Source organism: Oncorhynchus mykiss, chromosome 25, assembly GCF_057628025.1.
Source record: "Oncorhynchus mykiss isolate SJ-2025 chromosome 25, ASM5762802v1, whole genome shotgun sequence".
Lineage (NCBI taxonomy): Eukaryota > Metazoa > Chordata > Actinopteri > Salmoniformes > Salmonidae > Oncorhynchus > Oncorhynchus mykiss.
In genome coordinates, this window is record NC_143046.1 from 11,432,756 (window position 1) to 11,451,130 (window position 18,375).

General features: G+C 43.4%; 2 protein-coding genes across 3 annotated transcripts in view; both read left to right on the forward strand.

Moving 5' to 3' along the window:
- The window catches only part of LOC110504367 (rho-related GTP-binding protein RhoG), a 666,992-nt gene that overhangs the window by 332,566 nt on the left and 316,051 nt on the right, over nt 1-18,375 (forward strand). The gene's annotated exons all lie outside the window — the stretch shown is intronic.
- LOC110504370 (protocadherin-20-like) lies at nt 5,328-6,650 on the forward strand. The gene has a single exon (XM_090221535.1). It carries the CDS (start codon nt 5,328-5,330, stop codon nt 6,648-6,650), a length of 1,323 nt encoding a protein of 440 aa, XP_090077661.1.

Consider the following 18,375-nt stretch of genomic DNA (forward strand, 5'->3'; position numbering starts at 1 on the left):
AGATAAAATGAAATACGTTTGTCAAATTATATAATTACTCCTGTCTCTAAATAAAATCATGTCAAATGCTACACTAGTATAATTTAGCCTCAGAGGATCAATAGTGTATTTAAAATTTAAATTAAATGCTTTAGATTGTGTTTTGTCACATTATGGGCGCACAGGGCTCGTCTACAGTCTGGAATCCCGCAAATAGGCGGTGGCAAATATATAACAGTTGATTGTTGAGTTGTGGCTGTCAATAAGTTGTGGCTGTCAATGAAACAGCAGGCAGCAGCTGGACGGTATTTCGCAATATTTCAAAATACAATTGCGGGGAAAAATCTGTTTGAATAGGTGAGTGCCACTGGAAAATTGGTGGATAATTTCCTCCTCATATTGTAGGCATAAAATCAGTGTATCCACTCTTTTCATTGACCAATGCGCTTGGTCGCATTTAAGACATAGGTCGTTCGTTTTATTGATCTCAGTGTGTAAATGTCAGAATAGTTTGACATCTTATAAAGAAATATTATTGTAATGTCTCCAGTCATGTAAAATGACATAGAGTTGCAGAAATTATTTTTAGAAAGGGCAATTTTTTTCTCAGAACACAAACCCCTCAGCCCCTGGTTTTCAGGACTGAGCCCTGAGATTCAACTCTGTTGATGGCCCTGTACAACTCACGGTGTTTTCAATGGGTCACAAAAATCATCTCGGAAGGAAATTAAAGAACAGAATGATGCGATTTTGCTAAAATATTTGATCTATGATTTCAACCTTTTTGTAATAAATTGTAGGGCTACTGTTGCCTATTATCTATTATAAACAGCCAATCTGTCTATCATATTGCTGTTTTCCCAGGAAAGCATCTTTACTAACATTAGCCCACCTTAAATGTCTAATTATAAAGTTACTTCTTATCATGATTTTTGTAAATTAACCCCCAAGTATTTTCACTGTAAAGGCCCATTATTGTAAAGTCACCTGAAACTATGCTAACCAACCAACAGGGGTCACTCAATAAGTGAGAATGAAACGTTACAATTCATGTCAATGCCAACGCAGACCTCTGTCCTACTGACTGATTTACTGGTTGTATGAACAACATAGACACACACTACACATCTGGGGAGGAAAGATTATAGCCCTTTTAGAGTTATATTTCTATTTTTAATTGGCCAATTTTAGAATTGGGGAAGCACTCTGTGACCACAGTGATCACTTGCCATTTGTGGCCACAGTTGACACAGGTGGAATTGGAACTTTGTGGTAGAATAACTTTCCCTAAAACGGACTTCTTTCTCATCATGTATAACAGTAGGTATGTTACCACGGTTACAGAGAATAACCTTTTGTATGTCATATCTAACATCTCATATTCTGTTGTTCCGTTGTTCCGTTCACCAGAACCATTCAGATAATCCTGTTGTATATCATATCTAACATCTCATATTCTGTTGTTCCGTTCACCAGAACCATTCAGATAATCCTGTTGTATATCATATCTAACATCTCATATTCCGTTGTTCCGTTCACCAGAACCATTCAGATAATCCTGTTGTATATCATATCTAACATCTCATATTCTGTTGTTCCGTTGTTCCGTTCACCAGAACCATTCAGATAATCCTGTTGTATATCATATCTAACATCTCATATTCTGTTGTTCCGTTCACCAGAACCATTCAGATAATCCTGTTGTATATCATATCTAACATCTCATATTCCGTTGTTCCGTTCACCAGAACCATTCAGATAATCCTGTTGTATATCATATCTAACATCTCATATTCTGTTGTTCCGTTCACCAGAACCATTCAGATAATCCTGTTGTATATCATATCTAACATCTCATATTCTGTTGTTCCGTTCACCAGAACCATTCAGATAATCCTGTTGTATATCATATCTAACATCTCATATTCTGTTGTTCCGTTGTTCCGTTCACCAGAACCATTCAGATAATCCTGTTGTATGTCATATCTAACATCTCATATTCTGTTGTTCCGTTCACCAGAACCATTCAGATAATCCTGTTGTATATCATATCTAACATCTCATATTCTGTTGTTCCGTTGTTCCGTTCACCAGAACCATTCAGATAATCCTGTTGTATATCATATCTAACATCTCATATTCTGTTGTTCCGTTCACCAGAACCATTCAGATAATCCTGTTGTATATCATATCTAACATCTCATATTCCGTTGTTCCGTTGTTCCGTTCACCAGAACCATTCAGATAATCCTGTTGTATGTCATATCTAACATCTCATATTCCGTTGTTCCGTTGTTCCGTTCACCAGAACCATTCAGATAATCCTGTTGTATGTCATATCTAACATCTCATATTCTGTTGTTCCGTTGTTCCGTTCACCAGAACCATTCAGATAATCCTGTTGTATATCATATCTAACATCTCATATTCTGTTGTTCCGTTCACCAGAACCATTCAGATAATCCTGTTGTATATCATATCTAACATCTCATATTCTGTTGTTCCGTTCACCAGAACCATTCAGATAATCCTGTTGTATATCATATCTAACATCTCATATTCTGTTGTTCCGTTCACCAGAACCATTCAGATAATCCTGTTGTATATCATATCTAACATCTCATATTCTGTTGTTCCGTTCACCAGAACCATTCAGATAATCCTTTTACATTTACTTTCAATTAGTCAATTCCTCAAACCACTAAACCAGAGAAAAACGCTACAGGAAGAAGGAAAAGAATACTGAGTAACCAGTTGTTCTGATTGGCTGCTACACACTGTTCAATCAGCTTATTAGGTTACCTGTAGTGGGAGGGGCACAAGGTGTGTGAGTGTTGGCACAGCAGTTCCCAGGTAGGCTACAGGGATCCAGCCCTAGTCTTCCTCCCTACACTAGTCTGGCAGAGTGACAGGTGGGAGGGGTGGGAGAGAAGGAGAGGGTGTTAACTGTACCCAGGTAGGCTACAGGGATCCAGCCCCAGTCTTCCTCCCTACACTAGTCTGGCAGAGTGACAGGTGGGAGGGGTGGGAGAGAAGGAGAGGGTGTTAACTGTACCCAGGTAGGCTACAGGTACAGCTACCTCCCAGTTCTCCTCCCTACTCTTAGCAGTGGTGGAGGCAGAGGTAACCCGGACAGGCAGAGGTAACCCGGACAGGCAGAGGTAACCCGGACAGGCAGAGGTAACCCGGACAGGTGTCATGTGTGGAGGCTACGGGCCATGTGACAGATGATACTATGACCTGGGCGGGACTCCTTCAGGTCAGTCAACCATTAGTCAGTCACTTTATCACTTAATAAACCATAGGGCAATTGATCTGTCATGTCATATCTTGTAATGGTCTATGCTAATTACTGTAAAAATTACTGTAAAAATCATTAGATTTAAAAAAAAAAAAAACAATGCTTGATGATAGCTATTATTCACTATTAACATGGAACATCATCATGTAAATATGTAAATTGTCATATAAATGATGTGTGTGTATGTTTTGTTAAATGTTTTTTTTAAATATAATTCCACAAGCATGTTTTGCCATTAGTCATGGTGCAGTAGGTTTGAACAGTAAGGAAAAAGAGGGTGAGATCCCCCAGATTATATTACAGTCCCACTGCGTCCCCAATGCCACCCTATTCCCTAAATAGTGCACCCTTTTTACCCTTTGGCGCTGATCAAAAGAAGTGCACTAAATAGGGAATACGGTGCCATTTAGGACACGGCACAGTCCCTTCTTTTACAGTAACCACTGAGCTAGTAATGCCACTGTTAATAATAGATCACAAAAGGAAGCTGTTTCCTTCATAGCCTTCCAAGGAGGATCATTTCCTCATATGAATGTTTTTCCAACCTCACAACAATGTTCTCCAGTGTTTTAGGTTCCCTATTCGGGTTCTCCTTTAGAACATGGTACATATCAGTAGTTTACTTCACACCAATGTCTTCTAGTGTTCCAAGTCACGTTTTCCACTTCTATGTTCTCCTTTAGAACGTACTTGTCATGTTCCATCTCAGGCTATGGTTCCGTTCAGTTCTCGGTTCCAGAGGAGCTGGGGTCCGGGTCGGGTCCATGGGGTCCACATCCCCCCCCCCCCCCCCCCCTCTACCAGCCCCTGACCCAGGTCTACCTCAGGGTGGACCAGGGGACAGGGGATGTCTACACCTCCGACCACAGGTGGTTATTTATTGTAACTCATTCTAGATGATCTGGTGGCCGACAGGACCTTTTGACTATTTATTTACATGACTGGATGGATTGTTGCACTTTGATGTTTATTGCTGTTGTATGCTTGTAATGTATAGCTGCTGCTGATAAAGAAACTATCTCTCTATCGCAGGATGGACCGAGAGGCCCTGTGTCCTGACCAACCTCAGGCTGGGGAGTGTATCGTCCCACACGATGCCATCGTGGGCCCTGAGGCAGAGCTGGTGAAGTTCATGGTGGTCGTAGAGCACATCAATGACCACGGCTCCTCACTTTGACAACACTGAGATCCATCTGAGTGTCTCTGAGGATGCGGCTGTCCCCACCAGTTTCTTATTGGACGACCAGGCAGAAGACAGTGACATGGGACGTAACGGACAGCTGCAGTACCACCTAGAGGGAGATGGTGGGTTTTTCAGTGTGACAGTAGAAGAAGAAGCAGCCATTTTGTTTTTGGTTGTGCGACAAGGACTAGACCGCGAGAAGCAGGATCTTCATGAGATGACTCTAGTGGCCACAGACTGTGGTTCTACCCCACTAAGCGCCACAGCAACGTTATTCATAAAAGTAACTGACGTGAACGATAACTGCCCAGAGTTTAGCCTGGACAGCACCCAGAAAGTGGTTATTATAGCGGAATCACCCAGAGACACAGTAGTAGCCAGGGTCAGAGCCACAGACCTAGACCTGGGCCCCAACGCTGCCATTACCTACTCCCTCAGCCCCAAGGTCTCAGAACGGGCCAGGGAACTCTTCAGTCTGGACAGTCACACTGGCCTGATCAGCCTGAGAGGAGACGTCAGAGACCGCCACAGTGACAGTGTTAGTGACAGGGGAGAAGAGGTGGTGTTGAAAGTGTTAGCCAGCGGCCCCCACTGCCTCCCTGCAGACACGGCATAAATGGCATAAAGATCAGGTTCATAGCAGAGCATCAAAACCAGACGATAGTGTTGCAGGAAAACCAGCCCCCCACTGTCTTGGCTTTGCTAGAGCTACCGGGGGTTACTAGTAGTGTTAGAGGCTCATCGTATCTCTCCATTGAAGGAGAGGTGCCGTTCTCTTTGAGCTGACAGAATGGCAAATACCTCCTGTCGACATCAAAGCCGTTAGCCTATGAGATGAAGAGTGAATATCATGTTTCTGTAGTGATGCGTGATGGTGTCGGGGAGCCTGCAGCTCAGGGCTTCCCCAGGAGAGCGATCCAGGTGAGGGTGGTGGATGTGAATGATAATGCTCCACAGTTTCTCCAGAGTCACTATCTGATAGACATAGAGGAGAATAACCCTCCTGGGGCGTCTCTGCTGAGAGTCTGCGCACAGGACGCAGACAGCAGTCTGAACGGGCAGGTCACCTACAAACTGGGCCAACTATCACACATGGCGGCGGTCATTTTTAGAATCGACCAAAACACAGGTCAGCTGACGGTTTCTGCACTCCTGGACAGGGAACAACAGGACGTTCACAGATTGACAGTTGTAGCCAGAGATAACGGCTCTCCTCCATTAAAGTCTTCCGTGATGGTGACAATCACCGTCCTGGACCAGAATGATAACGCTCCTGACTTCCTCACCCCTCACTTCATCTTCTTCCTCCCTGAGAATATACCTCCCCTGGCCCAGGTGGGGAAGATGGGGGTGTCGGACGTGGACACAAGGCTTAACGGGGAGGTGGAGGTGACGGAGGTGAACAGCAGTGTCGGCCCCTTCGTCATAGACAACGTCCAGGGGACGCTGCGCTACATGGCCGATGTCGACTGCGAGAAACAGGACCGCCACGAGTTAGATCTGCTCGCCACCGACAACGGACGCCCGTCACCTCTGACCTCCGTCGCCAGGGTAACAGTGTTCATTGAGGATGTCAACGACAACCAGCCCCAGGTCATCCTTCCCAGCAGCAACCTGCCGTGTCTCACCATCTCCACGGGGACCACCACGGGCACCATGGTAACCAAGATCTACGCCATCGACGAGGACTCAGGGTTAAACTCGGAGATCAAATACACCATCGCAGCGCGGGAATCACCGGGCACCTCTCCATCATCCCATCACCACGATGACAGCAGCAGCAGTCCCTTCCAGCTGGACACTCGGTCCGGTAATGTAACCTTAGCCCATGGTGACGGTGGGAAACCAGCGCCCCTCCACACCACCGTCTGGGTCAATCTGCTGGTCAACGACACCTTGGAACCATGTCACCTGGAAACTCTACCCAGATCCCTGCCCTACAGACTGGCCCAGACGCCCTCTGAAAAGCCAGCTGAGACGCCCGCATGCGACAGACATGCCCGGTTGATCCTGCTGGTAGGTCTGGGCATCATGGTGGCCTCGCTCTGTCTGTTTCTGGTGACGGTTGTTTTATACATGAAACAGAGGAAGAGATCTAGAGGGGAACGACAGCAGAGGAGGGGGGTAAATGAGAATCAGATTCCTCTACGCATTCAGGAGAGATATTCTTCAGGAGAAGCATTATAATGAAAGAGAGGCTTATTCTGACTGGACTCTAGATATTTTTCAGGAGAAGCATTATAATGAGAGAGATGCTTATTCTGACTGGACTCTAGATATTATTCAGGAGAAGTGTTATAATGAGAGAGATGCTTATTCTGACTGGACTCTATACTATATTTAGTTGAAGTTTCTTGTATACCATGTAAAAAGTATGAAATCAATTCTACAATTAAATACATTTTCACTGTTTCACACAAAGGAGTCTCTATCTCTTTCAATATTCTAAATTGAAACATTCTGGTTAAATGTCTGATACAATCCAATACTTTGGTAGGGCTCTAATCCCTATTCACTACATAGTGGCCTACTTTGGTAGGGCTCTAATCCCTATTCACTACATAGTGGCCTACTTTGGTAGGGCTCTAATCCCTATTCACTACATAGTGGCCTACTTTGGTAGGGCTCTAATCCCTATTCACTACATAGTGGCCTACTTTGGTAGGGCTCTAATCCCTATTCACTACATAGTGGCCTACTGTGGTAGGGCTCTGGTTAAAAGTAGTATACTATATAGGGAATATGGTACCATTTGTGACAGCCTTTATCTCATCAAAATGTAAGTGAGAATGAAATCAGAGACATTCAAGGTAATTATAAACTTGTGTGAACTGAGTCAGACATCAATAAGGGATACAAATTCAAAACTCGTCTTGTACAAAAGAGTGAAGAGAAGAAAACAAAGTGAATTTAATCACAATATCTATATGTATATATATATATATATCACTTTCCATTATTTTTAGCCTAATTTTTATTTAACAAGACAGTTAAGAACAAATTCTTATTTTCAATGACGGTCTAGGAACAGTGAACAGCTCTGAACTGCCTGTTCATGGGCAGAACGACAGATTTGTACCTTGTCAGCTCTGGGACTTGAACTTGCAACCTTTCGGTTACTAGTCCAACGCTCTAACCACTAACCACCGCTCTAACCTGCCGCCCTAATCCCTGGTCAGATCTTAATACTGTGAGCCAGTGTCAGCCGAACGCAAAATGCCTAACAAGACCCAACATACTGTACTTCAATCCAGTATTTTCAAAGCTGGGAGACAGTTGCATGTCAAAATAGAAAACTAAAACCTCCATTTATGTTTGTGTTTGTACCAGCAGTTTATTTCTGTAAGAGATAAAACAACAAAAAAAAAACATGAAAATGACTTGTGTCCCTAAGTAGACAGTAGCTGAACTGAATAGTCACTCAATGTAAACCTAAAGTAGCTATAAAACCATGAACTGTCTGTGTGGGGTATCAAGCTATGGTACACAAGTCCCTTAATGACAACAGTGAGGAGAGAAACACAGAGTAGCTCTAGTCCCTTAATGACGACAGTGAGGAGAGAAACACAGATCAGCTCTAGTCCCTTAATGATGACAGAGGGGGGAGAAACACAGAGCAGCTCTAGTCCCTTAATGATGACAGAGGGGGGAGAAACACAGAGCAGCTCTAGTCCCTTAATGACGGCAGTGAGGAGAGAAACACAGAGCAGCTCTAGTCCCTTAATGATGACAGTGAGGAGAGAAACACAGAGCAGCTCTAGTCCCTTAATGATGACAGTGAGGAGAGAAACACAGAGCAGCTCTAGTCCTGAAGACTGGGGGAGGCAGATGGGGGAGGGTGAGGGTTTGTATGGATCAACAGACAGGTGAGAGGCTGGGACGGTGGAACCTGGGGGGGGGGGGGGGGGGGGTCAGATGGGGGAGGGTGAGGGTTTGTATGGATCAACAGACAGGCGAGAAGCAGCAGCGGCAAGAAACACCACCATCTTAAGTCACAGAGCAAGTCCTCCCTCCATCACCTGATATTTGGCAGTATCACTCTAGTGTACTGCTAGATCACATTTCACTCAGTCACGACAGAACACACTGTGTTATGTTTGTGTTTGTACCAGCAGTTTATTTCTGTAAGAGATAAAACAACAAAAAAAAAACATGAAAATGACTTGTGTCCCTAAGTAGACAGTAGCTGAACTGAATAGTCACTCAATGTAAACCTAAAGTAGCTATAAAACCATGAACTGTCTGTGTGGGGTATCAAGCTATGGTACACAAGTCCCTTAATGACAACAGTGAGGAGAGAAACACAGAGTAGCTCTAGTCCCTTAATGACGACAGTGAGGAGAGAAACACAGATCAGCTCTAGTCCCTTAATGATGACAGAGGGGGGAGAAACACAGAGCAGCTCTAGTCCCTTAATGATGACAGAGGGGGGAGAAACACAGAGCAGCTCTAGTCCCTTAATGACGGCAGTGAGGAGAGAAACACAGAGCAGCTCTAGTCCCTTAATGATGACAGTGAGGAGAGAAACACAGAGCAGCTCTAGTCCCTTAATGATGACAGTGAGGAGAGAAACACAGAGCAGCTCTAGTCCTGAAGACTGGGGGAGGCAGATGGGGGAGGGTGAGGGTTTGTATGGATCAACAGACAGGTGAGAGGCTGGGACGGTGGAACCTGGGGGGGGGGGGGGGGGGTCAGATGGGGGAGGGTGAGGGTTTGTATGGATCAACAGACAGGCGAGAAGCAGCAGCGGCAAGAAACACCACCATCTTAAGTCACAGAGCAAGTCCTCCCTCCATCACCTGATATTTGGCAGTATCACTCTAGTGTACTGCTAGATCACATTTCACTCAGTCACGACAGAACACACTGTACTGTACTTCTAAAATGAGGAGACTAGTTTTTCTGCTGTTGTCAGGAGCCTTGATCAGAAGGGTGCAATGTTACAGAGCTCACTGTTAGAAGGGTAGTGTGTAGACCAGATGTGATGGTCTGTTATAGAATAGAGTCGTGTCAGCTCTCTTCCCTGTCAAAGGCCCTGTTCAGGACAACGTTACAGAAGAGACCCCTGACATGCTGCCTGTTGTGCAGACCAGATGTGATTATAGAAGAGACCCCTGACATGTTGCCTGTTGTGTAGACAAGATGTGATTATAGAAGAGACCCCTGACATGTTGTGTAGACCAGATGATATTATAGAAGAGCGAGTCGTGTCATGTTGCCTGTTGTGTAGACCAGATGTGATTATAGAAGAGGGAGTTGTGTTGCCTGTTGTGTAGACCAGATGTGATTATAGAATAGAGAGTCGTGTTGCCTGTTGGGTAGAACAGATGTGATTATAGAAGAGGGAGTTGTGTTGCCTGTTGGGTAGACCAGATGTGATTATAGAATAGGGAGTTGTGTTGCCTGTTGTGTAGACCAGATGTGATTATAGAATAGGGAGTTGTGTTGCCTGTTGGGTAGACCAAATGTGATTATAGAAGAGGGAGTTGTGTTGTCTGTTGGGTAGAACAGATGTGATTATAGAAGAGGGAGTTGTGTTGCCTGTTGTGTAGACCAGATGTGATTATAGAAGAGGGAGTTGTGTTGCCTGTTGGGTAGACCAGATGTGATTATAGAAGAGGGAGTTGTGTTGCCTGTTGTGTAGACCAGATGTGATTATAGAATAGAGAGTTGTGTTGCCTGTTGGGTAGAACAGATGTGATTATAGAAGAGGGAGTTGTGTTGCCTGTTGGGTAGACCAGATGTGATTATAGAATAGGGAGTTGTGTTGCCTGTTGTGTAGACCAGATGTGATTATAGAATAGGGAGTTGTGTTGCCTGTTGTGTAGACCAGATGTGATTATAGAATAGGGAGTTGTGTTGCCTGTTGTGTAGACCAGATGTGATTATAGAATAGGGAGTTGTGTTGCCTGTTGTGTAGACCAGATGTGATTATAGAATAGGGAGTCGTGTTGCCTGTTGTGTAGACCAAATGTGATTATAGAAGAGGGAGTTGTGTTGCCTGTTGGGTAGACCAGATGTGATTATAGAAGAGGGAGTTGTGTTGCCTGTTGGGTAGACCAAATGTGATTATAGAAGAGGGAGTTGTGTTGCCTGTTGGGTAGACCAGATGTGATTATAGAAGAGGGAGTTGTGTTGCCTGTTGTGTAGAACAGATGTGATTATAGAAGAGGGAGTTGTGTTGCCTGTTGGGTAGACCAGATGTGATTATAGAATAGGGAGTTGTGTTGCCTGTTGTGTAGACCAGATGTGATTATAGAATAGGGAGTTGTGTTGCCTGTTGGGTAGACCAAATGTGATTATAGAAGAGGGAGTTGTGTTGTCTGTTGGGTAGACCAGATGTGATTATAGAAGAGGGAGTTGTGTTGCCTGTTGTGTAGACCAGATGTGATTATAGAAGAGGGAGTTGTGTTGCCTGTTGGGTAGACCAGATGTGATTATAGAAGAGGGAGTTGTGTTGCCTGTTGGGTAGACCAAATGTGATTATAGAAGAGGGAGTTGTGTTGCCTGTTGGGTAGACCAGATGTGATTATAGAAGAGGGAGTTGTGTTGCCTGTTGGGTAGACCAGATGTGATTATAGAATAGGGAGTTGTGTTGCCTGTTGTGTAGACCAGATGTGATTATAGAATAGGGAGTTGTGTTGCCTGTTGTGTAGACCAGATGTGATTATAGAATAGGGAGTTGTGTTGCCTGTTGTGTAGACCAGATGTGATTATAGAATAGGGAGTTGTGTTGCCTGTTGTGTAGACCAGATGTGATTATAGAATAGGGAGTTGTGTTGCCTGTTGTGTAGACCAAATGTGATTATAGAAGAGGGAGTTGTGTTGCCTGTTGTGTAGACCAGACGTGATTATAGAATAGGGAGTTGTGTTGCCTGTTGTGTAGACCAGATGTGATTATAGAATAGGGAGTTGTGTTGCCTGTTGGGTAGACCAAATGTGATTATAGAAGAGGGAGTTGTGTTGTCTGTTGGGTAGACCAGATGTGATTATAGAAGAGGGAGTTGTGTTGCCTGTTGTGTAGACCAGATGTGATTATAGAAGAGGGAGTTGTGTTGCCTGTTGGGTAGACCAGATGTGATTATAGAAGAGGGAGTTGTGTTGCCTGTTGGGTAGACCAGATGTGATTATAGAATAGGGAGTTGTGTTGCCTGTTGTGTAGACCAGATGTGATTATAGAATAGGGAGTTGTGTTGCCTGTTGTGTAGACCAGATGTGATTATAGAATAGGGAGTTGTGTTGCCTGTTGTGTAGACCAGATGTGATTATAGAATAGGGAGTTGTGTTGCCTGTTGTGTAGACCAGATGTGATTATAGAATAGGGAGTTGTGTTGCCTGTTGTGTAGACCAGATGTGATTATAGAATAGGGAGTTGTGTTGCCTGTTGTGTAGACCAGATGTGATTATAGAATAGGGAGTTGTGTTGCCTGTTGGGTAGACCAGATGTGATTATAGAAGAGGGAGTTGTGTTGCCTGTTGTGTAGAACAGATGTGATTATAGAAGAGGGAGTTGTGTTGCCTGTTGTGTAGACCAGATGTGATTATAGAATAGGGAGTTGTGTTGCCTGTTGGGTAGACCAAATGTGATTATAGAAGAGGGAGTTGTGTTGTCTGTTGGGTAGACCAGATGTGATTATAGAAGAGGGAGTTGTGTTGCCTGTTGTGTAGACCAGATGTGATTATAGAAGAGGGAGTTGTGTTGCCTGTTGGGTAGACCAGATGTGATTATAGAAGAGGGAGTTGTGTTGCCTGTTGGGTATACCAAATGTGATTATAGAAGAGGGAGTTGTGTTGCCTGTTGTGTAGACCAGATGTGATTATAGAAGAGGGAGTTGTGTTGCCTGTTGGGTAGACCAGATGTGATTATAGAATAGGGAGTTGTGTTGCCTGTTGTGTAGACCAGATGCGATTATAGAATAGGGAGTTGTGTTGCCTGTTGTGTAGACCAGATGTGATTATAGAATAGGAAGTTGTGTTGCCTGTTGTGTAGACCAGATGTGATTATAGAATAGGGAGTTGTGTTGCCTGTTGTGTAGACCAGATGTGATTATAGAATAGGGAGTTGTGTTGCCTGTTGTGTAGACCAGATGTGATTATAGAATAGGGAGTTGTGTTGCCTGTTGTGTAGACCAGATGTGATTATAGAATAGGGAGTTGTGTTGCCTGTTGTGTAGACCAGATGTGATTATAGAATAGGGAGTCGTGTTGCCTGTTGGGTAGACCAAATGTGATTATAGAAGAGGGAGTTGTGTTGCCTGTTGGGTAGACCAGATGTGATTATAGAATAGGGAGTTGTGTTGCCTGTTGTGTAGACCAGATGTGATTATAGAATAGGGAGTTGTGTTGCCTGTTGGGTAGACCAAATGTGATTATAGAAGAGGGAGTTGTGTTGTCTGTTGGGTAGACCAGATGTGATTATAGAAGAGGGAGTTGTGTTGCCTGTTGTGTAGACCAGATGTGATTATAGAAGAGGGAGTTGTGTTGCCTGTTGGGTAGACCAGATGTGATTATAGAAGAGGGAGTTGTGTTGCCTGTTGGGTAGACCAAATGTGATTATAGAAGAGGGAGTTGTGTTGCCTGTTGGGTAGACCAGATGTGATTATAGAAGAGGGAGTTGTGTTGCCTGTTGGGTAGACCAGATGTGATTATAGAATAGGGAGTTGTGTTGCCTGTTGTGTAGACCAGATGTGATTATAGAATAGGGAGTTGTGTTGCCTGTTGTGTAGACCAGATGTGATTATAGAATAGGGAGTTGTGTTGCCTGTTGTGTAGACCAGATGTGATTATAGAATAGGGAGTTGTGTTGCCTGTTGTGTAGACCAGATGTGATTATAGAATAGGGAGTTGTGTTGCCTGTTGTGTAGACCAGATGTGATTATAGAATAGGGAGTTGTGTTGCCTGTTGTGTAGACCAGATGTGATTATAGAATAGGGAGTTGTGTTGCCTGTTGTGTAGACCAGATGTGATTATAGAATAGGGAGTCGTGTTGCCTGTTGTGTAGACCAGATGTGATTATAGAAGAGGGAGTTGTGTTGCCTGTTGGGTAGACCAAATGTGATTATAGAAGAGGGAGTTGTGTTGCCTGTTGGGTAGACCAGATGTGATTATAGAAGAGGGAGTTGTGTTGCCTGTTGGGTAGACCAGATGTGATTATAGAATAGGGAGTTGTGTTGCCTGTTGTGTAGACCAGATGTGATTATAGAATAGGGAGTTGTGTTGCCTGTTGTGTAGACCAGATGTGATTATAGAATAGGGAGTTGTGTTGCCTGTTGTGTAGACCAGATGTGATTATAGAATAGGGAGTTGTGTTGCCTGTTGTGTAGACCAGATGTGATTATAGAATAGGGAGTTGTGTTGCCTGTTGTGTAGACCAGATGTGATTATAGAATAGGGAGTTGTGTTGCCTGTTGTGTAGACCAGATGTGATTATAGAATAGGGAGTTGTGTTGCCTGTTGTGTAGACCAGATGTGATTATAGAATAGGGAGTCGTGTTGCCTGTTGTGTAGACCAGATGTGATTATAGAAGAGGGAGTTGTGTTGCCTGTTGGGTAGACCAGATGTGATTATAGAAGAGGGAGTCGTGTTGCCTGTTGTGTAGACCAGATGTGATTATAGAATAGGGAGTTGTGTTGCCTGTGGTGTAGACCAGATGTGATTATAGAAGAGGGAGTTGTGTTGCCTGTGGTGTAGACCAGATGTGATTATAGAATAGGGAGTTGTGTTGCCTGTTGTGTAGACCAGATGTGATTATAGAATAGGGAGTTGTGTTGCCTGTGGTGTAGACCAGATGTGATTATAGAATAGGGAGTTGTGTTGCCTGTGGTGTAGACCAGATGTGATTATAGAAGAGGGAGTTGTGTTGCCTGTGGTGTAGACCAGATGTGATTATAGAATAGGGAGTCGTGTTGCCTGTTGTGTAGACCAGATGTGATTATAGAAGAGGGAGTTGTGTTGCCTGTTGGGTAGACCAGATGTGATTATAGAAGAGGGAGTTGTGTTGCCTGTTGTGTAGACCAGATGTGATTATAGAATAGGGAGTTGTGTTGCCTGTTGTGTAGACCAGATGTGATTATAGAATAGGGAGTTGTGTTGCCTGTTGTGTAGACCAGATGTGATTATAGAATAGGGAGTTGTGTTGCCTGTTGTGTAGACCAGATGTGATTATAGAATAGGGAGTCGTGTTGCCTGTTGTTTAGACCAGATGTGATTATAGAAGAGGGAGTTGTGTTGCCTGTTGGGTAGACCAGATGTGATTATTGAAGAGGGAGTCGTGTTGCCTGTGGTGTAGACCAGATGTGATTATAGAATAGGGAGTTGTGTTGCCTGTTGTGTAGACCAGATGTGATTATAGAATAGGGAGTTGTGTTGCCTGTGGTGTAGACCAGATGTGATTATAGAATAGGGAGTTGTGTTGCCTGTGGTGTAGACCAGATGTGATTATAGAAGAGGGAGTTGTGTTGCCTGTGGTGTAGACCAGATGTGATTATAGAAGAGGGAGTTGTGTTGCCCGTTGTGTAGACCAGATGTGATTATAGAAGAGGGAGTCGTGTTGCCTGTTGTGTAGACCAGATGTGATTATAGAAGAGGGAGTTGTGTTGCCTGTGGTGTAGACCAGATGTGATTATAGACTAGGGAGTTGTGTCTGCTCTCCTTGTCACGTCTTTGAGACGTTCTGACTGTTTCACCTTACTGAAGTGAAGATGATCCGGGGGAGAGGACTGATAACCGACACGGTTCTTATCTGCAGGTACTCTGGCAGATCCTTATTCCTTAGTATCTGTTGACTGTTGTTTATAAGGAGGGAAAACATCAAACAAGACATATCCTGCGAGTCACAAAGTTAAGAAGAAACAACATGAAAAAGACGTCATGCTGTAACATGTCCAATTAGCAACAACAAGATGAAATAGAACACAAATCAATGTTTACTTTACACCCAGCGTTGGTAACACAACAACAACTGTCAGCCGTCACCCCCTGTTCAGTCAGTTCTCGAAGCCTCTTCACAAGTTTTAAGACAGGTGATATAAAAGGAAATTCAAAAAAAAAAGATGTTAGGTTGAGAGAATTTCCTTATCACATAATCTTTCCAACGATGTTGAAATCTGACAACTTTGTCGTTGATACGTTGGAGTTTGGCACCTTGGGAAATTCCACCTGTAATCATGCTCGGTTTGAAGTGTGTGTGTGTGTGTGTGTGTGTGTGTGTGTTTGGGTGGAAGAGTGTGTGTGTGTGTGTGGTGAGCTTTGGGGACTTTGATAATAGTTAAATGTACAGTAAGCAGAAGACATTTTCAGCAACATGCGTGTCCTGCTACTCTCTCTCCTGCATTCTACACCCCCAGTAAAATATCAGTCATTCTATTCAGCACTTCTCGATCACTCAGTGCAACCTCAAAAGATAGACATCCAGGTAGTCACTATAAATCACCTACTAGTTTCCTCTATGTGTTTATATCCTCATTCCTCATTAGTGTGTGACTTGGTTTACACAGTGGTCAACTGGACGTTGAAAAAGCCTCACAGAAGTATCAGAGAGAATCCACAGTTCAATGGAATGTGAGTGAATTCCCAAAAGCACCAAAGAGGAGTGGTTATATTATTTTCTAGAACCTTGTGAGTCATCTTTGTGTATTCCATGGCGGAAGAGAGTCTCAACTATCTATATTCTACTGCAACGATTCTCAACTGGTGGGTCGGAGTGTCTGAGTAAAAAATTTAATAAATAAAATAATCCAGTCTGAATTTAAACAACTTAAACCAGGTGGGAAGTGGGTAGAAATGATAATGTCTTTACATTTTTGTATTCAATATAGAGCTAGTAGCACTGCTATTGTGGTTGATATTGTGATCTCAAACCAGAGTTTATTAACACTGTTCATCAAGAATATAGGAAAAATGTCGTTATTGACAATGAAAGAGGTGGGAACGTTGTTCTTTCCTTGTCATATAATGACTATATCTACTATCAATATAGCGTTAAAAATAGTTTTCCAGATTGTATCTTGGTGATTATTTTTCTTGACCTGAATATCCAGTCGCAACTGAGACAACTTGGATCAATTTGGGTCCAGACTGAGACAACCTGGATCAATTTCGGTCCAGACTGAGACAACTTGGATCAATTTGGGTCCAGACTGAGACAACTTGGATCAATTTGGGTCCAGACTGAGACAACTTGGATCAATTTGGGTCCAGACTGAGACAACCCCGTTCAATTTGGGTCCAGACTGAAACAACTTGGATCAATTTGGGTCCAGACTGAGACAACTTGGATCAATTTGGGTCCAGACTGAGACAACTTGGATCAATTTGGGTCCAGACTGAGACAACTTGGATCAATTTGCGTCCAGACTGAGACAACCTGGATCAATTTGGGTCCCGAGGCAAAACAGTTGAGGACCACTGGTCTACCGGAAGTCTATTCCTATTCACAGGAGGAGCTTTGGTCTGAGGATTTCTCAGGTAATCACCAGGCATAGAAATGACCACAGCCTTAAGAATAGGGAATTTGATTTAGCATATGAAGATGGAATGGATCTAGTTTCATGCGGCCATCCTTCCAAATCTTGTCTCGTTGACTCAAAACATGACAATCCTGGGTTTCTGAGGCTAATACATTTAGCTGATTAGAGCCTATGTAGAGCAGTGTAACCTACTGCACATATGGAACAAGCTTATCATGTGTAATGCTGCCGCCTAGTGGCTACGATGTGTAACGGAAATTGATGTACTGTTAATTCTGTCAAGTGGCCACAACCACAGGTGCAAGAAATAAAGTATACTGTCACTGCCTTGCAGTCCAAGAAAGAGATGTGAAAGGAAGAACACACTTGATCAACAACAGGAGTTTCATCAAATCAAATGTTAGAACTTCAATGGCTGTTTGAACTTGTTCTCAACTAGCCTACCTGGTTAAATAAAGGTGAAATAAATAAAATAAAAATAAATGTGTCACATGTGCCAAATACAACAGGTGTAGGTAGACCTTATAGTGAAATACTTACAAGCCCTTAATTAACCAACAATGCAGTTAAGAAAAATAAGTGTTAAGAAAGTATTTACTAAAATAAACTAATAAAAAAAATTATAATAATAAAAAAATAATAATGATAATAATTAAAAGAGCAACAATAAAATAACACTAACGAGGCTATATACAGGGTGTTACGGTACAGAGTCAATGTGGAGGCTATATACAGGGTGTTACGGTACAGAGTCAATGTGGAGGCTATATACAGGGTGTTACGGTACAGAGTCAATGTGGAGGCTATATACAGGGTGTTACGGTACAGAGTCAATGTGGAGGCTATATACAGGGTGTTACGGTACAGAGTCAATGTGGAGGCTATATACAGGGTGTTACGGTACAGAGTCAATGTGGAGGCTATATACAGGGTGTTACGGTACACAGTCAATGTGGAGGCTATATACAGGGTGTTACGGTACAGAGTCAATGTGGAGGCTATATACAGGGTGTTACGGTACAGAGTCAACTTGGAGGCTATATACAGGGTGTTACGGTACAGAGTCAATGTGGAGGCTATATACAGGGTGTTACGGTACAGAGTCAATGTGGAGGCTATATACAGGGTGTTACGGTACAGAGTCAATGTGGAGGCTATATACAGGGTGTTACGGTACAGAGTCAATGTGGAGGCTATATACAGGGTGTTACGGTACAGAGTCAACTTGGAGGCTATATACAGGGTGTTACGGTACAGAGTCAATGTGGAGGCTATATACAGGGTGTTACGGTACAGAGTCAACTTGGAGGCTAGATACAGGGTGTTACGGTACAGAGTCAATGTGGAGGCTATATACAGGGTGTTACGGTACAGAGTCAATGTGGAGGCTATATACAGGGTGTTACGGTACAGAGTCAATGTGGAGGCTATATACAGGGTGTT

Coding starts and splice junctions, on each gene's coding strand:
- LOC110504370 (XM_090221535.1), top strand. CDS start 5,328: ATGCGTGATGGTGTCGGGGAGCCTGCAGCTCAGGGCTTCCCCAGGAGA.